The sequence below is a fragment of the Schistocerca nitens genome, chromosome 7 (genome assembly GCF_023898315.1).
Source record: "Schistocerca nitens isolate TAMUIC-IGC-003100 chromosome 7, iqSchNite1.1, whole genome shotgun sequence".
Taxonomy (NCBI): Eukaryota; Metazoa; Arthropoda; class Insecta; order Orthoptera; family Acrididae; genus Schistocerca; species Schistocerca nitens.
In genome coordinates, this window is record NC_064620.1 from 231,992,452 (window position 1) to 232,016,626 (window position 24,175).

Sequence of the window (24,175 nt, forward strand, 5' to 3'; positions counted from 1 at the left end):
TATAAACAGGCGACAGTAAAGCACAAACAATGTGGAGAATACAGAATGTAAACATCTCCAACACGCACAACGGTAGACAAGTATGTTCTTGGTTTGTCAACTGGTTAATGTGCTCTGTATGTGGTGTGACCATCTCGGGCAGCAGTACTGGCCTGACAACGATAGGGCATGCTGTAAACGATGTCATCAATCTCAATAACGCTCATTCTTCCTGTACAGCTGCTCGGAAGTCTTGGAGAGTGCTTGGTGGATGCTAACTTAAAGCTACCCATATTCCTAGTGCATCCCAGATTCGCTCTACGGGATTCAAAGCGGAGGAGCGACCAGGCCATGCCATGCGTTCAAATTCTTCCGTTTCGAAGAAAATATCAGCCCCCCTTCCTCTATGAGGTCGAGCATTATCGTTCATCACTACGAAGCCTAGGTCCACAGCATCTTGCAACAACCGCACATGAAGTCCCATTATCTTGTCAGGATACCTGCCTGCAGGTAAACCTTGCCGATTCAACAGTACAAGTTCATGAAGAGGTGTTCGAGCGGTCAACTTAATCCCTGCCCACACCATTAGGGACCCTCCTCGATATCGGTTTCTTTCCACAATGTTTGGGTCCCTAAATCGTGTTCCACGTTCCCTACAGATGCGAATCCGTCGAGAATCGCTCTTCACACCAAATAGCGACTCGTCCGTGAAAAGAACATTGGGCCACTGTTCTACCGCTCAGGTGGCATGCTGACGATTCCACTCTAGACGTTCCCTTCATTGACACATACAGTTGCTCTCCAGCAATAAAGGCTACTCTGTAGAAGCCTTCCGTACACCGTTTGCCTCGATACAACACGTCCAATTGATGCTGCGACGTCAGATGCCAGTTGCTATGCTCTGCTAAGGCAGTACCATTGTCCTCATACAACCAAAGAACTGTCTTTTCTTTCTCATGTTACACGTGGTCGGCCCTGCTCTGGTCTTCGAGAAAACAGTTCCCGTCTCTATGAACTGTCACCACGTTCGTAAAACAATAGAACGATTCACGTTAAGCCATCGGGCCACATCAGTTTCCGACTGTCCTGCTTCGATTCTTCTTATGTCCCTCCACCGCAAAGTCTGGTAACCGTGTTCACAGTGCCGTACAACACCGTTTATGACTATGTACACAGCGATTGTGGATTTGGATTACTCGCCAAACATTACCCCGTTTAATAGGCGCCCTGATCTCATCTCATCGTTGGCGTGGTTGTTGAACACGATCGTACGGACATCTTATGACAGTTTGTATGACTGTCTCGTGAATTAGGCATTGGACGGGGAAATTGTGGTTTGCTGATTTAATTTTGGACACCAGTGAATTTGACGACACACTGCTAACGACTGTTGCCCTGTCCTATGCCAATGTTGTCACAGAACGTTAGTACTATGCCACTTACAGACAGCGCATGACTCTCCCAGTCGTTAATGCAGGCTTCCGCAAGGCTACTACTCCTTCAGGGTACTATTAAAACGTTCTCACGGAGCTGAGTGTATGCTGTTTTCCAATTCTTGCATCAAGAGAAAGTCTTTACCATTCGAAGCAATCGAACACCCAGAACATTTGTGTTGCAAATAACCGTGTGAGCCGGCCGCGGTGGCCGTGCGGTCCGGAACCGCGGGACTGCTACGGTCGCAGGTTCGAATCCTGCCTCGGGCATGGACGTGTGTGATGTCCTTAGGTTAGTTAGGTTTAAGTAGTTCTAAGTTCTAGGGGACTGATGACCTAAGATGTTAAGTCTTATAGTGCTCAGAGCCATTTGAACCATTTTTTTTAACCGAGTGAGATGGGCAGTGGTTAATACACTGGACTCGCATTTGGGAGGGGCGGAGGTTCAAATACCTTCCCGACCAACCAAGGTTTTACATTAGTTCCCTTAAATCGCTTAAATCAAATGTCGGGATGGTTCCTTTGAAAAGGACACGGACGATCTCCTTCCTCATCCGAGCTTGAGCGCTGTCTCTAAGCATCTCGTCGTCAAAGGAACTCCAGCCCCTAAGCTATCGTCCATTTTGGAAGGCGATCAGACGAGGCGACTTCAGAAAGTAGGTAACAATTTATTGTGGCTGGGCAAATAACTCTTACTGAACGCTGAACTACATTTCAAAGTGACACAGATACATGACACTATTTGCAACATAGTTACGAAGTCTGTAAACAACGATAGGAACACTCTATCAATCGTTATATTCCTCGAGGTAGAAATCCGCTTGTTGGTCACGGCGACATTCGAGAACCGCTGTGTCACTGGAAAATCTCTCTCCCCCAGATGTTCTTTCAGCTTGTCGAAAAGATGTAAATCGACTCGTATAACTGCCGTCTGGTTTCTGTACAAATTGTAAATAGCCTTTCGCTCCGTGTTCTGGACCCCTGCCCCCTTCACAATTTTAAAGAGAGTATTACAGTCAACATTGTCAAAAGCTTTCTCTAAGTCCACAAATGCTAGAAAGCCTTATTCTATTTCCTAAGATAAGCCGCCGAGTCAGTATTGCCTCTCGTGTTCCAACATTTCTACGGAATTGAAACTGATCTACCCCGAGGTCGGCTTCTACCAGTTTTTCCATTCGTCTGTAAAGAATTCGTGTTAGTATTTTGCAGCCGTGGCTTATTAAACTGATAGTTCCGTAATTTTCACACCTGTCAACACAAGCTTTCTTTGGGATTGGAATTATTACACTCTTCTTGAAGTCTGAGGGTATTTCGGCTGTCTCATACATCTTGCTCACCAGATGGTAGGGTTTTGTCTTGGCTGGCTCTCCCAAGGCTATCAGTAGTTCTATTGTCTACTCCCGGGTCCTTGTTTCAACTTAGGTCTCTCAGTTTCCTGTAAAATTCTTCACGCATTATCATACCTCCCATTTCATTTTCATCTACGTCCTCTTCCATTTCCATAATGTTGCCCTCAAATTTGATTATATTATAGATAATTGTCGTACCTCCACTAGGGACCACATGATCGTTTATGACAAGTAAATAAAAAATCTGATCCTAAACGTAACTGTAAAAAGTACAAGATTTGGATGCATGTGAAAGATATAACCTTGTAAAATTGGAAGGTTATTTTGAAAATAAAAGCTTTGTAGTCCTTGGCGTAAGTTAAAATTAACTTCCTGTCTCTACCGTTATTCAGGTAGAGGATATTATGCTCGTATGAAACTGGGTGATTCTTTTAGAAGCACCAAGGGCGAAACCCTTGCAACGGGGACAGTGGCCATCTACACAGCAGTTGCTTTCGAATAATCCTCAATGATTATACCGAGAACTCTTGAAATCTGTGGCTCGCAGGATCTTGCCTCTCCCTGTTAGTTCTGGAGAAAGTCTTCGTACCGTTCACAACGCTCGGGAAGCCTCTTATGATCCTGAGAAAGAATCATTTGTTCTGTAACGTGTGTCGTTACAGTACAGCCAAATTTTGTATCGGAATGGGAACTGATATTGATATTACTTTAAAATCTTCTATTTCGAGCAAACACAGCGTGCTTGTCTGAAGCAACGTTATTGAAGTTGGGCGATGAGGTGCGTTCAGATGGGAAGCCTTCCTTCACTCGGGAACCGGTTGTTTGGAGGAGGCCGGCTGCTATCAGCAGAGCAGAGCTGGTGTCTGCGTGCCCTATCTGCCGCCGCCGCCGCCGCCGCCGGCCCCCAACCTTCCGCCTGCGTGTCCCAGTTAGCGGCCTCCACAGCGCACGGCGCCCAATGGTGCGTGGACGCCTCTCCGGCGCCACAGCGAGACAAGCAACGCTGCGTCTCTGGCCACCAGCCACTAGCTCTGGGATAGTACCCGCCCTATACGTCTTCAGCCCGCAAGCCACTTCACGGCGTGAGAACCGCTACCAGCGCACTCCCCACCACATTCTTGTAGCCGTCTGGAGTGCTGCGTGTGAATAACAATATATATACACCACTGGCCATTAAAATTGCTACACCACGAAGATGACGTGCTACAGACGCGAGATTTAACAGACAGGAAGAAGATGCTGTGATATGCAAATGATTAGCTTTTCAGAGCATTCACACAAGGTTGGCGCCGGTAGCGACACCTACAACGTGCTGACATGACGAAAGTTTCCAACCGATTTCTCATACACAAACAGCAGTTGACCGGCGTTGACTGGTGAAACGTCATTGTGATGCCTCGTGTAAGGAGGAGAAATGCGTACCATCACATTTCCGGCCCGCATCTCGTGGTCGTGCGGTAGCGTTCTCGCTTCCCACGCCCGGGTTCCCGGGTTCGATTCCCGGCGGGGTCAGGGATTTTCTCTGCCTCGTGATGGCTGGGTGTTGTGTGCTGTCCTTAGGTTAGTTTGGTTTAAGTAGTTCTAAGTTCTAGTGGACTGATGACCATAGATGTTAAGTCCCATAGTGCTCAGAGCCATTTGAACCATTTGAACCATCACGTTTCCGACTTTGATTAAGGTTGGATTGTAGCCTATCGCGATTGCGGTTTATCGTACCGCGACATTGCTTGCTCGCGTTGGTCGAGATCCGATGACTGTTAGCAGAATATGGAATCGGTGGGTTGAGGAGGGTAATACGGAACACCGTACTGGATCCCAACGGCCCCGTATCACTAGCAGTCGAGATGACAGGCATCTTATCCGCATGGCTGTAACGGATCGTGCAGCCACGTCTCGATCCCTGAGTCAACAGATGGGGACGTTTGCAAGACAACAACCATCTGCACGAACAGTTCGACGACGTTTGCAGTAGCATGGACTATCAGCTCGGAGACCATGGCTGCGGTTATCCTTGGCGCTGCATCATAGACAGGAGCGCCTGCGATGGTTTACTCACCGACGAACCTGGGTGCACGAGTGGCAAAACGTCATTTTTTTGGATGAATCAAGGTTCTGCGTACAGCATCATGATGGTCGCATCCGTGCCGGCCGCGGTGGTCTCGCGGTTCTAGGCGCTCAGTCCGGAACCGCGCGCCTGCTAGGGTCGCAGGTTCGAATCCTGCCTCGGGCATGGATGTGTGTCATGTCCTTACGTTAGTTAGGTTTAAGTAGTTCTAAGTTCTAGGGGACTGATTACCACAGATGTTAAGTCCCATAGTGCTCAGAGCCATTTGAACCATTTTTTTTGGTCGCATCCGTGTTTGGCGACATCGCGGTGAACGCACATTGGAAGCGTGTATTCGTCATCGCCATAATGGCGTATCACCCGGCGTGATGGTATGGGGTGCCATTGGTTACACGTATCGGTCACCTCTTGTTCGTATTGACGGCACTTTGAACAGTGGACGTTACATTTCAGATGTGTTACGACCCGTGGCCCTACCCTTCATTCGATCCCTGCGAAACCCTACATTTCAGCAGGATAATGCACGACCGCACGTTGCAGGTCCTGTACGGGCCTTTCTGGATACAGAAAATGTTCGACTGCTGCCCTGGCCATCACATTCTCCAGATCTCACACCAACTGAAAACGTCTGGTCAATTGTGGCCGAGCAACTGGCTCGTCATAATACGCCAGCCACTACTCTTGATGAACTGTGGAATCGTGTTGAAGCTGCATGGGCAGCTGTATCTGTACACGCCATCCAAGTTCTGTTTGACTCAATTCCCAGGCGTGTCAAGGCCGTTATTACGGCCAGAGGTGGTTGTTCTGGGTACTGATTGCTCAGGATCTATGCACCCAAACTGCGTGAAAATGTAATCACATGTCAGTTCTAGTATAATATGTTTGTCTAATGAATACCCGTTTATCATCTGCATTTCTTCTTGGTGTACCAAATGGTTCAAATGGCTCTGAGAACTATGGGACTTAACAGCTATGGTCATCAGTCCCCTAGAACTTAGAACTACTTAAACCTAACTAACCTAAGGACAACACACAACACCCAGTCATCACGAGGCAGAGAAAATCCCTGACCCCGCCGGGAATCGAACCCGGGACCCCGTGCTCGGGAAGCGAGAACGCTACCGCGAGACCACGAGCTGCGGACTCTTGGTGTACCAATTTTAATCAAAAATGGCTCTGAGCACTATGGGACTCAACTGCTGAGGTCATTAGTCCCCTAGAACTTAGAACTAGTTAAACCTAACTAACCTAAGGACATCACAAACATCCATGCCCGAGGCAGGATTCGAACCTGCGACCGTAGCGCAATTTTAATCGCCAGTAGTGTATATATATATATATATATATATATATATATATATCGTATGTTTGTCTAATGAATACCCGTTTTCATCTGCATTTCTTCTTGGTGTACCAATTTTCAATCGCCAGTAGTATATATATACTACTGGCGAAATGCAGATGATAAACTGGTATTCATTAGACAAACATATTATACTAGAACTGACGTGTGATTACATTTTCACGCAATTTGGGTGCATAGATCCTGAGCAATCAGTACCCAGAACAACCACCTCTGACCGTAATAACGGCTTTATATATATATATATATATATATAAGAATGACTCTCGCGGAAAGACACCTCAGAATTTTAGCTATACACTGCTCTCCTTTGGAGTTTCTCGACTTCCTCTGGTAATCTTATTCACCTTGGTTCCCACATTGGCGAGCAGCACACACAATCGGTCGAGTTACATTTTGTTAGGATTCTTCCAAAGGATCTTAGACCAGCATCTCTTCACTTGGTCGTTCCACCTTAGGTTGCCGCAGACGATGAGCCCTAGGTATTTTACAGTTTTTATTGTTTCCAGGAACTATCGCCTGCTGTATAATTCGAACAGTAATTGATCGCTCCGCCTATTATGCACAGTACATTACATTTATTTATGTTCAGTGTCAATTACGATTCCTGGCATCAAGCGCCGATCTTTTTCAGGTTTTCTGCATTTCGGTACGGATTTATGGAGTTATAGCTTTCCTATAGACAACGGCGTATGCCAGGTACGGTCTTATGGAGCGTCCGACATTATCTACTAGATTATTAATATATACTGCTCAAAAGAAAAAGGGGAACATGACTTTGGGCGTCTACCATAAACCACTGACCAATAATTGAGGAGTGGGTATATTACCAAATTACCTTTGTCTCAACAAATTAAGTGCGCAACAGAACATCATTGTATTCTCTATCGTATACATAAAAGAACTGAAATGTGCTGCAGATGTCGAAAACAACCACAGAACCCTGGACGAATCTGAAAGTGCCTGGCAGATTAAAAGTGTGTGCCGAACCGAGAGTCGACCTCGGGACCTTTGCCTTTCGCGGGCAAGTGCTCTGGTAGAGCTGTACTGCCCTGAATGACTACCCCCTCAAATGGTTCAAGTGGCACTTAGCACTATGGGACTTAACATCAGTCCCCTAGACGTAGAACTACTTAAACCTAACTAACCTAGGACATCACACACATCCATGCCCGAGGCAGGATTCGAACCTGCGACCATAGCAGCAGCGCGGTTCCGGACTGAAGCGCCTAGAACCACTCGGCCACAGCGACCGACTTGTCGTGTCGTTTAGGATAGTAGAACAGTAAGTCTGGGTCGTGATGTCCTTTCTCCTAAGCCGTTCATTACAGTCTGATCGGACACAAGAGCTCCAGTGGCACTTCTGAGAATGTGTTGTAGTGATCTGGTGATATCCACACGACGCTACAACGCAGAGAAGGCCAGATATCGGTCTACACATGGGGTTGTAATGCATCGGCAACCTTGTCCAGCTCGCTTTGTGTACTGACCTGTGTCCCTGTAGCGTGTCCACAACCTGTGGATGACATATGGAGAGGCATTGGCATCTGGAATACATGACGGAAAACCCATCCATTTTTGATCAAACAGACCGCCCTTACAAGCTGCACTGCATTACGATGTCGCATTGCATATGCTTGGTCGAATACAACGTCCACAAATAACAACTCACTAGAAACCACTGGGACTCAGGTACTCAATTCCTTCAGAGGGGTCACCTGACACTGTAATGCATAACACAGCCAATAGATGACGAAAGATTTTAATGTTGCCTGTATTGAAAGCGAAGAACTCAACCCATGCAATAAGACCACAGGTACCGCCTGTATCAAAATAAATTTAACATAACGGGAGTGGATACAAGAGTTCTCCTAAGTATTTTTAAGACTGTACTCACGAAATCACCTTTCCGTTTCTGTTCGGATCTCTTGAAACAAGTCGCAATTCTGGTTCGATGCTCAGTTCAGTGAACAACAAAGCAAACTGTATCGAATATCCAACTGAAGTTACCTATAACGAAATCTGAGTTTCATTAGAAGTTAGTGGACAAGCGCTTACAGATGAAAGCTGCGTGGCGTGCTGTGTTCGGATAGCTGAGTCTGTAAGACGACTGTCTGCAGAAGGTAACCACTTTTATTCTTTTAGGAAGTTTCCCAACAACGTCTTCTCCACCCAGATACAGGGACTCGTCCTGCATTTTGAATGCAGTGGTCTGGCACCCGCCGGCGGCGGCGGCGGCTGCGCGGGGAGATACGTCGCGATAACGGCGAGGGCCGGCGCGACGCGGCGCTTATTGCGGACGTGGCTGCGTTTCGCGGCCAGATTTACGAGTGGGACTTAATTAAGTGGCACCGGCGCCACCGAGGTTAATAACGACGCCAGCTGCTTCCAGCATATGTCGCGACTGCTACGGACGAGAGCTACCGTGCTACGCTGCGGACCACCTGCTGCTGCCGCGTGGGACGGACGGTTGGTAATATTGCAGGGGGCGATAGGACAGACCGGCGCCATCTAAATGACACCCACCGGCAGGCAGCAGGTCGCTACACTCTGCTGTTATGAGCTGTCTCCAACGGAGTGTTATAGGCCCTCTGCTGTTCCTTATCTACCCTCAAGAGCCACCGCAACACGACGTGGCATGGATTCGACTAATGTCTCAAGTACTGCTCCAGGGAACTGACACAATGAATCCTGCAGACCTGTTCATAAATCCGTACGAGCGGGATCTCTTCTGAACAGCACGTTGCAAGGTATCCCAGATATGCTCAAGAATGGGGAGTTTGGTGGCCAACGGAAGTGTTTAAACTCAAAAGAGTGTTCCTGGAGCCACTGTGTAGCAACTCTGGACGTGTGGGGTGTCGCAATGTTCTGCTGGAGTTTCCCAAGTCCGTCGGAATGCACAATGGACAATCTTTTCAACGATTATTTCCTTAGGACGAATGTCTCTCATCGCTGCGGAGAAAACTGGTTAGTAAAACGCATTCAGTTTTACTCGCGAGATTTCAGAGTCATGGAAAATGAGAGGATTTAAGCCAAGCACAAAGGATCGTCATTATACAGGAAGTCCTCAGTGTCTTTCAATAGGAAAGTGTTCCACGTAATTCATCCATAAATTGTGTTACAAATATTAAAACTTCGTGGCCTCATGTCATCAATATAGATATGACATTATATGAAGCTCTTCAAAAATTAACTACATCGAAAAGAACAAATAAACATCACGGCAATGGTGACGCTGTTCAGTTGAATGCGCAAAATGCTTTATATGTAATTTGTTCCTTCGCAGGAAGAAGTGATCGGAGCCCACTCCTCTTAAAGGAGAGCTGCGGAATTGTTGATTCAGAGAGAGCAGTGACTGGACAAAGGGGTCAGATCTGCAAGAACTTGTTACACATCTGGTGTCGGGATTATCATCGTCATCGGTGGTAACTACAGGCGAAAGCCAGGGCGACTACCGACTGCTTGCTGTATACTCAATCATGTTAGGCTTTCGTTCTTTCTCAGTTAATTCTTAAGATATTAAAGAAAACATACAAGGCGAGAGAAAAACAAATAATGAAAGGCGGGAATAAAACATCGCTTCGAGTACAGAAAAGCAGGGAAGTAAAAATTCTTGTTCATATGAGATGACTAACAGTACTAATTAAGAAGAATTTTTTGACAACACAGAGTATCTTGCAATAAAATGTAAGCCACTATTTCCTACCTGAACTTTATAGTAACACAATTTGATCTTTACAGGGAAATAACCAAAATACAAAATCAGTTGTCACTTCTTTTCTAGCACACGCACACGTTAGGAATAAAATGCTCAAGTCGGCTAAAGTAGTTAAACAATTTATACTAAAATATTTTACTGAATGGTAACCTCCCTTTGCGTAAACTTATCATATGTAACTTTGCTTGGATTTGTCTGTATATTATAGCATACCAGGCCAATCACGCTCTGCTTTTACCACAGTGTCGATAGTAACGTATGAGCATTTGCTATGAAGAATATCTTCTTTGCTAAAAATCATTTGTTATGTTAATTATTACAATTTTTACCGTTCTACATACAATCTGTGAACTATTAGATTTTCAAATGTAAGCGGACTTTTGGGTCACTCAGTATGCCAAAGGCTTAAATAAAAGTAATGTTAAAACGCTCTTGCAGTGTGAACAATATAAAGTAAAATAATTTTCTGAAAGAACATTTGTCTAAAGGGCAGAAGGAAACACTTTCTTCCAACTATTACATCGTAAAACTGGATATGTGCATGGTTAGGGATCTTGTTAATAGCTAGTGCAATACTGTCTTGTTTTTACCATGAGAGGTCGCAAAATGATCGTAATAATTGTGAGTTTATAATTATAATACGTGTACATGTTTTGAATGGTGGTCATTGTTTCAGTATTTAACACGGATTGAGTAGTGTGTTACGTGACGGGCCACAGAAGCTAACAGACTGCTGCTCTGCCTGTGCCCTGGTGACCACTGGAGACTCACCCTGGTAGGCGTCCGCAGCCCTGCTGTGGTGGCCGTAGTGTGGTGAGCTGCTGCCGGCCCCCGGGTACCCGCCAGCCCCCGACAGGTACGTGGGAGTGGCCTGGCCGCCACCCCCGCCACTGCTGCCCGCCGTGGTCGTGGCTGACGAGCTGTTGCTCTGGTACAGGTGCTGGTTGTCCTGCAACACCACGGCACGCGTCGCTATACCGTGCCCACTTGCTAGCCGAAAGTAAACACTCTGGACGTTTATTCACATGTCATACACGCTCATCTTTATGGAACTCCACTGTTAAATACAACGAGAAGAGCAGATCAGAGGCTATAAGAGGAGGAGGAAGTGTCTGCATCCATGTAAGGAGGCGAAATGGGTGTCGATTTGGAGGAAATTCATTGAGTGTTAGAATCAGAGTCTACCAAGCCTTGTCAGGCTTGTGATTAAGACAGAACACATAGATGCAAATCCTTCATAATTTCTAAAACCATTTGGAGAGGGGGCATATATTCTGACCGAGATGTGGTCGGGAATGGCTATAGAAACCAAGTTAGGCTGGACCGACTGCATAGGGGCAATCAACAGCGATTCGCCGAGTGTGAACAGGAAGACATCAAAGAAAAATAGGACAACATAGACGCCACGGCAGAATAATAAATTCGAAACAAGTGATCCAAAGAGCGAAAGCCTTAGACGCAGCTAAATCTGAGAGCGAAACCAACAGTATGAAGTGAGAACGATATGAGAGCGCAGAGAATACAGAACTCGAGGCAGGGCCACAGCGCAGCCAGCTATAAAGTGCGGCCGCGAGCAGCAACTCTCTGCCCGACATCAGCACAATGACACGATTAAGCTAGAGCTCGCAGATGGAGCAGTGCCTCTTGCGGCCGAGTTCGAGATCCATGCCCTCTGGCAGGCTTTCAAAGTCGCACGGAAGAAGTACCAGAGTAACCAAACGACTATTCGAGTTGGTATGTAGAGTCTAAGATTCTGGAGACTTAAATTGGTCTTTCGCACAATCCAGAAGCTATCGGCAGAAACGCGACAATTGTCATACAATCATATTGACAGTCCACGCATCCAAGTTTTTTGATGAGAACACTATGGAGCAGAGTTGAGAAAAGAAGGCAGAAAAGATAGTTGGTTGGGTTTAACTGCCGATGAATGGCGAGCTCATTATAGATAGAGGATAATCTCCGATTGGGGAAGGAAATCAGCCATGTCCTTCCAAAGAAGACCTTAAGTGATTTAGGGAAACCAAAGAAAAATTCAACCTGAATGACCGGGCAGGAATGAGAACCACTGTTCTCCTAAATATGAATGCAGTGTCTCAGCACTGCGCCAACCCTCCCAGTGAAAATGGAAGAGGAGATGTGTCAGATTACGGTCAGGTTGGCATTATGAAATGTAAAGGCGCCAGAAAGGCATTTCAGACCTTACGCTTGGCAATGAATGCAAGACTTTAGAAAAATCAAGGCGCATTACAGGATGTGTTGACCTAAAAAAAAGCGCTTGACCATCTAATGTAGCTCCTCAGAAAAATAGAATGGAAGGCGAGAGGGAAGTGTTCGGATTAAAAAGGGCGTATTTGTGTGACAAAGTCTGTTTGCTTGCCAAAAATGGAAACTATTTAATACGATTAATAAGACGATGTTTGATTAAGTTACAAAATGATGACAAACGGAGAGGTTTTCACTGACACTAGAGCAGTCTTCGGGAATTTAGAACTAGACAAACTTAAAAAGAATGCGGGAGCATCGGAAGCATGTTATAATACAGCAGCGATTGTGAGACGGGGTCATGCTGTTTTGCGCTGCCTACCTGCGAGGTGGCGACGGGCGGGTAGAAGGTGCCGGTGATGCCGCCGCTGTGCTCGTAGACGCGCTGGTTGGTGCACATCATGACGACGCCGCCGTTGCTGAGCCCCATGGTGGCGATGGTGCTGCCGGCAGGCGCGTGCGTGTGGTGCGCGTGGGCGTGGTGCGGGTGGGCGTGGTGCGGGTGGCCGTGCTGGTGCAGGCCGTGCCCGTGGTGGCCGTAGGCGTTGCTCAGCATCGACTGGTGGCGGTACACCTGCCGGCAGACCCAGAGTAACCCAACAGCTCCGGCTCGACTCAGCCTACCGATACTGACCTTGGACTGGAGCCGTCATGAAAATATGAGTTGAGCTACTCATCTGTAACCTAGTCCTAGGTCTGGGTTAGGCTGTGAGGTAACAGTTTGGTTGCCCATGCACAAAGCCAATGAATGTAATACCGTGATAACGAATAACCCTAACCCTTGTCTGAGAGCGTTTTACACATACTGGATTCCGATAAGTGGTGTAAGTCGGTCGTTTTTCTGACGTCACGGGTCAAAGCAGATGGGTGATATCACAAGGTTTGTCATGATAGTGAACTAAGAGGCTACTACAAAAGAAAACTTCGACGCAAGGTATATTTTGTTACATTTTATGAGGACGAAATTATCTTCGTTGAAATTATCAAGCAGTTTCTCAGTGATTCGGGAGGAGCGTGTCATTTGGCGAGATTTGCATCTGTCATACACTAGACCAGAACTGAAACTGGAGTCATGAACAATCACGAAAGTTCCTTACTCATTATCTGTAGAAAAATTAGTACAAAAAGGAAAGAAAGGAAAGCACATCGTTATAAAGTAATGGACGTAGTTGTCGGCATTCTGATGAAGCAAGCTTTGTACTCCTGGACGTTAAGCCGTTTGTGTGTGTGTGTGTAAATGCCTAGTACGGTATATGACTCTCTACGCCTGTCCCTGGAACAGCCTTGGAATATCTTATCGGCAAATTATAAAATCTTTTCGACTTTCTACACTCATTTAAAGCACTGTACCGCGCTCTTTAACACGATGTAGCACTGCTTCTACTGCGACGACCATCAAGTGTAAAAAGTGGGCCGAAAATTTAGCATCTTACCTCCTGATAAGCTAAGGATGTATCGGCAAACAAGAGACGGAGCGTCATGCAATTATAATATACACTTGCCAAACAAGACAGTAACTGTGTTCCCAGTCTGGGCTAAAACCTGGATCTAGACGGTACTCCTGTGGGCACTTGCCTATTGACAATTTTGTCAGGAAAGAAGTCGTCAATAAGTGACTTACACACTACTGTAATGTAATTTTAGCAGATCGGCTCTTACTGTAAAGACAAATTTCCTATTGGTTAACGTTATTTATAATTTTAAATATTTTTAAACCTCGTTAACACAATGCAGTACAATGACCACGAAATTTCATTTTCTCGCTTCGAAAAATTTAAGATGCGAACCATTTTCACGGCAAGTCTTTCCAAATATGAAGATCAACTAAGACCCAAGGGAATAACAGACATAGCTGCGAGTGTCCACTGATTTAAATCAATAGGAAAAGTTGAAAATCTGTGCTGGACCGCAATTCGAACCCGGGTCTCCTGCATAATAGAAAAATGATCTGTCCACTTTCCCCATTGATTTAAATAAATGCCCACTCGCAGCAGCCAATGTCTGTAATTCTTTGTCTCTTAATTCATAATGGCTGCTGGCTCAAAATGGCTTCTGTCCTTTCGGACATATCCGAAAGAACAAATATGCTGCATATGCACGTCAATTGTCAGCAGCGGTTTTGGAAAAACTTTGGAAACAAGTACAGAATTCGCAATCATACCGTCGGCCCCCGCTTCTTTGCATACACATGGTTAATACAAATTAACAGTGTTCTCTATTTGACATACTTGTTTTATTGGAAATCATATTTACCTGGTTAAATATGATGCCCGTACCTATTAATGTGATACTTTTAACTCTTACGCACTCTGTCAGTAAATGAGAATTAACGTTTTTCCTTTTTATAAAATTCCAATCAAAAGTCGTAATGTCACTTGCCCTGTCGATTTTTGCACATTTGAACTGCCAACAGGACGTCTCCAAGTCCTGTCTCGTGGATCCTAGCTCGTTTTTCATTCATTTACCAGCGAACCCAGAAATGCTTCGCCAGTGCTAAATATGTTTGGGATTTGGAAATACGTTCTAATCTGGGGTATCCCAGGTCCCCAGGTATTTTTGTCGTTGATCACTGTTGGTTTACCTCCGGGGGTCTATCCCTACAGCAATCATTAAAACATGTGGACTTCATGTGCTCTGAGAATTTTCGTCAGTAAAAGCAGATCGGTTGTAGACTGGAGCCAGTGGTGCGGCCTGGGAGGTGGTACAAGTGGCCTACCTGCTGCTGGTAGGCGCGCTTCTCCTCGCTGAACTGGAAGTTGTCCTTGTCCTGGTCCATGGGCGACATCTCCGGCGTGGGCAGGGCTGCCGCAGTCACGTCCTCCATGAGGCCCGCCGCGGAGCTGCTGGATGCAGAGGAAGACGACGCCGAGGAGCTGGGAGGCGGCGGCTGCTGCTGTTGCTGCTGCTGTTGCTGTTGCTGCTGTTGTTGCTGCTGTTGTTGTTGTTGCTGCTGCTGCTGTTGCTGCTGCTGTTGCTGCTGGTCTGGCTGCGAGCGCGGACTCTCCTCCATCTGCCACACAACACGACACTTAGCATCTGCCAGTCACGTCTCTCTACTGTTGCCAAGAATAAGTAATTGATTTCTCCGTTCCCCATGACAACTTTACACTGATGTACAAATGTAACTGTTGCGGAGCTTTAGATGTAAAGGCTGAGGTTCCTGATCAGCCTCTTGCAATGACGAGGCTAAAACTTCGACAACCAAATGGCAAGAAAACTGCTACCTGGTGGTTATAATTAAAGTGCAGCTACTCACAGAGGTCCATTGTGAGCTGTAACTGTAGTGGTGGCAGCGAAACTTGATAGATATAACTAACACGTCAGTACGGAACCGATTTACACTAGAAAAAAAATTAGTTTCAATATTTGCTAGTAGGCGCCAATTTGGACCTTGAATGCAAGAAAGACGTGTAGAAATGTTTTCATATGTTATGGATTAGTTTCGGGACGCAAAGACAAAAGGCCAAACAAGTGAGAAAGGCATAATGTTGATTTTATTACTAACCGCTGCTTACACAACGAGTCCAATAGGAGCATCGGAGACGTCAATAACATGCTTTACAGAGCCAGATTTCCACCTGGTGGCAAATATTAGAACAATTTTTTTTCCAGTGTAAATAGGTCACGAACTAACGCATTAGCATTTCTGCCAAGTTTCACTTCCATGTGGTAATTACAGCCCACACTGGCTGTCCGTGCGTAGCTGCACTTTAATTATAACCATCCTGGTACGTACACCAGAAACTCTATAGTATTAGATCTGTATGCAGCTGAATAAATGCCCCTTATATTTTCCAACGCTAGATGTGCTTCGATTTTTTTTAAAAAGAAACTTCTTCATTGAACTGAAATAAGTATAGATTTACATTTACAAGCAGCGAATTTCTTAACACGCACTGTCATTATACTTTACAAATTTTTCCACCGTGTTACTGAGGTTTGTTTTCGGCAGTGATACCAACTAATTCAATGTTTGTGTGATTTCTATTGTTAGTTATTTTATATGTGTGCTTTTTGTAGCTACTTCATGTATTTAGTCATGTTTAGCAGTGAGATGTTAGTTATAATACTGTATACATACAAACTGCACACACAAGTAACTTCTAAATCGTTAATACAGTTGTACTAGCGACTGAGGACAGATACATCAGCTACATTAAATATTTTAATATAATCTGGTATGCACAACACCCAGTGTTTCTCTAGACGCTGTAAACCAACAATAAGATGTAGAATTAACTAGTTAGCGATTTTACAAATTTCAGGCATTTGTATATGTTAAAAACATTAACCTAATATGAGAACTAATTTGATTATGTCACTATACGGCAACATTACAATGCGTTCTTTATAGCTATAATAAAATTAACGGCCCACTATTGTACTGGAGGACGGCCTGCTTTGATTTGGTTTTGCCATGACTGGCATGCCGAGCAATGTGACTCGTGGCTGCGACAGCGGCTTGCGTTCATATAACCATCCAGCCGTCTGCACTTCGGTTTCCGCAGATTTCCTACATCGCTTGCAGTTTTCCTACATCGCTTAAGGCGACTGCTGTGGTAGTTTCTTTAAAAAGCCACAGCCTGCTTCCCACTACAACCTCGTTCAATCCAAGATGGTGCTCCTCTCTAACGACGCTACAACCAATCTTCCTTCCATCGCCAGCAGAATGTTAACCAGCGAAGTTTCGCACCATCTTCCAAGAGATGTGATAGTACGAAGATAATGCATCACAACAGTATGTGGAGAGGCCACAAAAAGAAACCGAATCAGATGTCTCACTTCCACAGTAGATATGACTTCCAGCTACTGTAGACATGTCACACCTAGCCAGAACGCGACCTACACCTACGCTCTGCTGACAGTCACAAGCAAATATCTAATACTTACTGAACATAGTGTACTTACAGAGGGCTGCCGGAGAGACTTTTCAAAGAACGTCGTATAAAGGTGCCAAACAGAGTAATATCTGTATGGTATTGAAATGAAACAAGTCCACTTCACACTGGTATCGAGGCAAAAACGAGTTTCTAAGCTGTCGCCCTGCATTAATAAGTCAAGAGGCCTGATGAGCAATGACGTCGGTTCCGCTAGACTGTCTAAAAGACAAGGCAGGAAGCAACTCTACACTTGTCCTCTGCTCGCCTACGTCAGCAAAGACATTTCTTCCAGCACTGCTGAGACATGTAGGAAGAAGAGGAGCTGCCTGCCACACAAATCTCACATAGATAAAGCAGGTGCTCATGACAAACCACACACATCAGTACCTCGCTCAGCTAATAGTCTCTAGGAAATTTACTGTCCCAAGCGTGACTGGGAGGATGGTGGAGGCAATTGATAGGTCCACAAAACGGCACCTACGGAAGGTGAGACGAATGAGGTCTCAATGCAGTATTGGTCTAGAAACAGGGGAACGACTATAGTGAATGAATGGCGTCTCCTCATTCCCGTGTGGGTGATCAGATGTCAAGAATGCATCTCGAGCTGCTAGTTATGACTGGTTTGTCAAAAAAGTTCCAAATGCAGCGTAAAATGACTTCCGCAGTAGATCGAAGAAAAAACAGGCACTAATTTACTCAAAATCTTCCCACGATTTTCACCGACTGAGGAGTGGTGCAGGATGACTCCCGACAGAAAATTTCAACCTTGAACCTTCGACAGGACGGTTACCTCCGAATGTGAAGAGGAAAACGCGGATAGATGACCTTTCTGAGTGAATAGAGGGCAACAAAAGGAGTGTGATTCTACGAACTTCGTAGAGCTCCATTGTTACCCCACCCTATTGACCTGCGTAATCTGGGCAGACTGTTGCGAGTTGATACATTCATCCTGAAACATTCTGCGAATACAGATGCTGTGCATTGTTTGGATGGTGTGCTGAACGTTTTCTTGTAAATAAAGTTAGTATTATATTGAAGTGACTGACATTTTAGCAAACATAACGACGGAAAAATTAGAAAGCAAATTAAAGTTAAGGAAGAAACGATTAAAAGTTGAAGATTTGTTAGCGACATTTTAATTCAGCCAGTGACTGCTCAGGGCTTGGAAGATTTGTTGGTGCTTCAGTGCATAAGCGTTAGGAAATCTTTTGTGAAAGTCTGGAGTGTATCCTTGATAAAAATGAAGAATGAACTACAAATATTTCAGACAAGAAGAGAATAGAAGCTTTCGAACTGAGGTAATACACAAAAATGCTGAAGATTAAATGGGTAGATCGATTAATTAATGAGGTGGAACTGAATCGAAATGGGGGAAAAAGAAATTGTGGTGCAGCCTGAAGATAGTATCATCGAAGGTACAGATCCGAGGCAGGAATGAATCGTCAGTCCTTTAACGGTGAGTAAGCAAATTCAAAGGGGTGTAGGTTACAATACTTATGCAGAAATGAAGAGAGATGCCCATGTTAGACTGCCGTGGAGAACTGCGTCAAACCTGTGTTCGAACTGAGGAAGATAAAAACGTGTGCAAGCAGTTTCGACTGAAACCGGAAATGATCAGATTTTGGAGTAGATGGTAGGAAGACTGCCATTTTTTCTCAAAACGTTTCACGAACGTCATCAGTCAGGGAGAGATATGCGATAACAGAAAGGATAGTCCGATTGGAAGGTGTTTGCCCACGAAATAAATTGAGAAATTTGCGTGTAAGTGCGCTTAAGGAGGGTGATATGCAGAGATACGATGTGCAGTTCAACGACGTTTCCGAGCAGTGCAGCTGGTAGACCTTACTGAAAGAACTCGATGAATTTGGCCACATTCGCCGCTACAGTGTTTCAGGTGTGTGTGAGAGCGACTGGTGGACTCGTGACTCGGGCACAGACCTGTCCGTGCGATTGAAGCAGCGGCGAGGCGGCACTGGCCATCCTGGGCGCGAGGCGCAGCGACTCGGAGGGCTCTGGTGAGGCGTTGGGCGACGCCTCCGGGGTGTGCATGAGCGGCGTGTAGGGAGACCCGTAGAGCGGCGCCTTGGCGAACGCCTGCTGGCCGCCCCCGCCGCCGTACTGCGGGTACTGTCCGTAGGCTGGCACGGCGCCGCCGTAGCCCGCCGCCGGCAGCTTGGGTGTGGCGGCGCCGTGCCTGCGCGCCGCCGGGGAGGCCGCGCCTGCGCCGCCGCCCCCGGCCGCCCCCGGGCCCGCCCCCGCGCCGCCACCGCCGCCGCCCCCTGACGGCGAGGGCCCGCCGCGCTTGTTGTGCTTGCGGCGCCGCGGCCGGTACTTGTAGTTGGGGTGCTCCTGCATGTGGATGACGCGCAGCCGCTCCGCCTCCTCCACGAACGGCCGGCGGTCCTGCGGCGTCAGGCTGCGCCACTTCTTGCCTGCAACACGACAGGGCCAGCAGACCCGTCACCACCAGTCCCGCCTGCTGCTCCGCGTGCACCATTACCGTACACAACTAATCAGTCACATTCAACGTGGTCATAATAGGCATTACTGTATAAGAAATAGTCAAATAAAATGGAGACAGATGAGGAAGAAAGTACGTAATTGTTTATTATTTCAAAATCCATGGCCGTAACTGTTAATATATTCATGTCACTGTGAGACAGGACGAATAAACGACTCCATGGAAAAATGGAACCACAGAACCACGATTATACCCAGGCGTGCACCTATTCGTCCGAAGTAAATCGACGGGCCGACATGTTAAGGTTTGTCGACTACGCTGCCGAAGTTTCGCAGGGAAGCCCATACCTATCCTCCATACAGTCCAGATCTCTCCCCTTGGCCGCGAGGTCTAAGGGGGCCTCGTCAAGGATCGCGCGGCTCCCCCCCCCCCTCCCCCCCGCCGGAGGTTTTAGTACTCTCTCGGGCATTGGGGGTGCGTGTTGTCCTTAGTGTAAGTAGTGAGAAAGACATACGGTCGATAACCTCAGCAGTTTGGTGGCGTAGGAACTTACCAAAAATTTCCAAAATTTCTCCCATGCGATTTGCATACTTTTGGAGCCTAAGAGGTTCACGCTTGGGTACAATCGTGGTTCCGCAGCCAACCGCAACCATTTTTCCATGAAAGCATCTCTCACAGTGGGATAAGTGTATTAAGAATTCTGGCGGTTTCTTTCGAAATAATAAACAGTTTACTAACATTTTATGGTTCAGTACCTCAATTGGTAAAAACCGGCACCCTTACAGGATTACTTTGTTGTCTATCTGTGTGTCTGTCTGTCCGTCCGACTGTTCAAAATCGTTTTTCTCGGGAACGGGGCGACTTATCAAGTTGCAATTTATATCACAAGTTGAGGTTTACAGGCCCTTGGCTGTGTAAGAAAGTGAAACTACTAAGTCAATGCAGTCAAAAGATACTTCCATTTCTGTCACATATTTTGAAACTCAGAAACTTAGTCATAAGAACCTGCAGTGAATGTCGCGTTGACCTAAAATCGTGAAATTCAGCAAGAGGACAGTTTTCACAGTTTAACTAAAGGGAAAAAAATCATAAATTGTTAATTTGCAACTACATCACACGAAAATATTTTTCTTTTATCGTTTGTTACCAGACTTCGAACTTGAAATTAAACATTCTCGAATGTCTTGGAATCCCTGGGACCGATACCTGGCCAGTATCAATGCAGATAACAGGCAAAAATTGTCGAAACCCTCGATTTCCAGAATGGATGAACTGTCTACATACATAATTAAGTTTGTATGAAACCTTCAGTGAACGAGTCATACTCGCACCTGACCGGATTGTTTTTTTTTCTGTGTCATTACACTGCTTGTTAAAGAGTTACGTGATGATGTTAAATTACGTATGTAGGTGTCGATACTGAATTAGTTTCAGCTGCAAAACTGTAACATGAAGTTAAGTGTTTGAATATGCGGATACACAGTGCGATGACCTTTATCAAAGGATAGCTTTAGACCTGTGTATAGGTACGGACCTGTGTCTGGATGTCGATGTACGTGTATGTGATGATGATGATGATGATGATTGGTTTGTGGTGCGCTCAACTGCGCGGTTGTCAGCGCCCGTACAATTTCCCAACCTTTGCTCAGCCCAATTTCGCCACTTTCCTGGATGATGACGAAATGATGAGTACAACACAAACACCCAGTCATCTAGAGGCAGGTGAAAATCCCTGACCCCGCAAGGAATCTAAACCACCACCCCGTGCTCGGGAAGCGAGAATGCAACCGCGAGCTGCGGACGATGTACGTGTACTCGCGGAACTACGTGTAGACGCTGTTCCAGGGTTAAATTCCGAGTAAAAAGCGCTTAGTAAAACACCATACTTATTGGGCTAAAGAACGAAATTAGCTAAAGGGCTTTGATGAGGAAGCTAAAGGGCTTTGATGAGAAACAGGGAGTAATTCGTACTGCAGGATGGCGATGTATGCGTTCTACGTGTTCGGTTTTCTTCTGCCCCCCCCCCCCCCCACACACACAATAACAGTTGATTTGTCTTGTTAACACCGCCGGCCGCAGTGGCCGAGCGGTTCTAGGCGCTACAGTCTGGAACCGCGTTGCTGCTACGGTCGCAGGTTCGAATCCTGCCACGGGCATGGATGTGTGTGCTGTCCTTAGGTTAGTTAGGTTTAAGTAGTTCTACGTACTAGGGGACTGATGACCTCAGATGTTAAGTCCCATAGTTCTCAGAGCCATTTGAACCATTTGTCATCTTAACGTTTTCCACTACACTTTATCTTAGAATATAGACCCAAGAAAACGTTTCTGTGTTTCGTTAGTCAACCTATGGGGGCGCCAATTTTAAAAACGTCTGATCAGAGAAAATTACGCTGGATAGGAATACGATGGTAGTGGATGTTCACCTAAAGGAACCGTTGAGGACGCCAGACAGAGCGCCTGCATTATTACTCACGCGGCGCTGTAGTTGCGGAGGACGACCGGGGCAGACTTTGTTCGAGGGCCGGAGCGAGCGCTCGTTCGCTCTACATGCGGGAACACGGACAGGTCTGGGTCAGCAATTTGCAGCGAGCACGCGTGTACGGCGTGCAGCAGCCGCTGCCGCCGCCGTTGCATAATGCGTCCGGCATTCTCCAGTGACGTGCTGCAAACCTGTTGGCCGGTGACGGCTTCACGATTTCGCCAGTTATCCCATAAATACGCGGCGCCCGGACAAGTTGCAGGTCGTGTTCTCGTCTCTCGGAGCCGCCACCGCGTGCCCGGCCCGCTTCACGACCGCCGCCTGCAGTTCACTCCCATCACGTTTGTCCACACAGCGGCGCCCGTTCTCGCAGAGGCCGCTTCGCCAGTCTGATGTCAACGCCACCGCCGGCTTCTGGACGCGAAAGAAATGGCAGCTTACTACGTAGGATCGCTGTTCTTCTTTACACAGTGTGTCCCAACTTCTGAGGGCCAAATTAAACGCCGGCCGCTGTGGCCGAGCGGCTCTAGGCGCTTCAGTCCGGAACCGCGTTGCTGCTACGGTCGCAGGTTCGAATCCTGCCTCGGGCATGGATGTGTATGATGTCCTTAGGTTAGTTAGGTTTAAGTAATTCTAAGTCTAGGGGACTGATGACCTCAGATGTTAAGTCCCATAGTGCTCAGAGCCTTTTGAACCATTTTGAACCAAATTAAACAGAAGTGAGAATCAAAGACGTAACCAGTGAGAGGGAGGGGACTTGGCAGCTGCTCGCCCCCTCCCCCCACCCCCTCCAAAAAAATTATTCTCTCAGACCGTGTCAGCATCCCGCAACTCAAAATGGTTCAAATAGCTCTGAACACTATGGGACTTAACTGCTGAGGTCATCAGTCCCATAGAACTTAGAACTACTTAAGGCTAACTAACCTAAGGGCATCACACACATCTATGCTGAATGGCTAGTAGCAAGTGGCTCCGAAGCAGTTTGTTGCGAATCTCGCCTTGTTTCGCCGTTTACCGTTGCTGTCCCTACAATTGATAATGCAAGACGACTCTGGATTCGAATAATTTTCAGCAGTGTTGCACCTTCAATTAGCAACATATTTTCCCTTGTTGCTAGAGAATGTCAAAATCTATTAAAAATAACAATAAAGGAAACTATTCGAAGGTACCTGAACGTTACTTTAAATTTCTGAAAGTGTTGTGCTCCGCAGGTATAAGATATTTATTGAAGGAGAGCTTCTAAACATCATGAGCTGCACTTGTAATGTTTATTTGGCAAACAGGTATTCGGGTGTATAACCCATCGTCAGTGGTATCTGAAACGAACTTACGTCCTAGACGACGATCTTACATTTTTGGTGTTACATATTCAGTTGTCATGTTGTAGAATTTGTTCCTCTGTATCAAATGCCACTGACGATGGGTTACACACCCTAATACCGGTTTGGCAAGTAAATATTTCAAGTGCAGCTCATGATGCTTAGAAGATGTCCTTTAATGAACGTTACTTGCTGACAGGAGAATAATGTGCGCAAATCTCATACGGACTGTTTTTTCGCAGTTAACTATACTCTAGGTAGCAACTAGCTATTATAATACGGTAGCATTAATATGTTTGATGAGCAGTAAACACGGTTTTTCAATAGTTTTGAGTCTGATTTAGCAAGAACTGCTTCGTTTCGTTCAGTCCCCTCCCTTCCACGAAAGTAATATGAGATGCTCTTCGCCTAACACAGACCGTGGGTACTGTCTCGCTGGACATACTGAGCCAAGTAATTTCACACAATGAACCTGGTGGAAAGTGAAGTATCAGGTGGTAACAGACTAGGTTCTGAAGGAGCAACGCTTGTGAGGCAAGAGTTTGTAGACAGCTCTTCTTAGCTAACAAATAACTTGTTTTCAAAAATGGCTCTGAGCACTATGGGACTTAACATCTGAGGTCATCAGTCCCCTAGAACTTAGAACTACTTAAACCTAACTAACCTAAGGACATCACACACATCCATGCCCGAGGCAGGATTCGAACCTGCGACCGCAGCAGTCCCGCGGTTCCGGACTGAGCGCCTAGAACCGCACTTGTTTTCTAACTTGTTTTCGACGTTGGTGAAGCAACCGCAACAAATTACACAATCGATTGCGACGTGTGCACGTCTGTTTACAACCAGGAGAGGTGTCGAAGATGGAGC

The 24,175-nt window shown here is 46.2% G+C and overlaps 1 protein-coding gene across 1 annotated transcript in view; it reads right to left on the reverse strand.

Annotated features, from left to right (window-relative positions):
* LOC126195546 (putative transcription factor SOX-15) overlaps positions 1-24,175 on the reverse strand; it is a 283,454-nt gene that overhangs the window by 15,406 nt on the left and 243,873 nt on the right. The window contains exons 2-5 of the mRNA XM_049934170.1: positions 18,988-19,481; positions 14,886-15,179; positions 12,492-12,743; positions 10,679-10,856 (exon numbers count right to left, since the gene is read on the reverse strand). Of these exons, the coding sequence (XP_049790127.1) occupies positions 10,679-10,856; positions 12,492-12,743; positions 14,886-15,179; positions 18,988-19,481 (1,218 nt within the window). The remainder of the gene's footprint in view (positions 1-10,678; positions 10,857-12,491; positions 12,744-14,885; positions 15,180-18,987; positions 19,482-24,175) is intronic.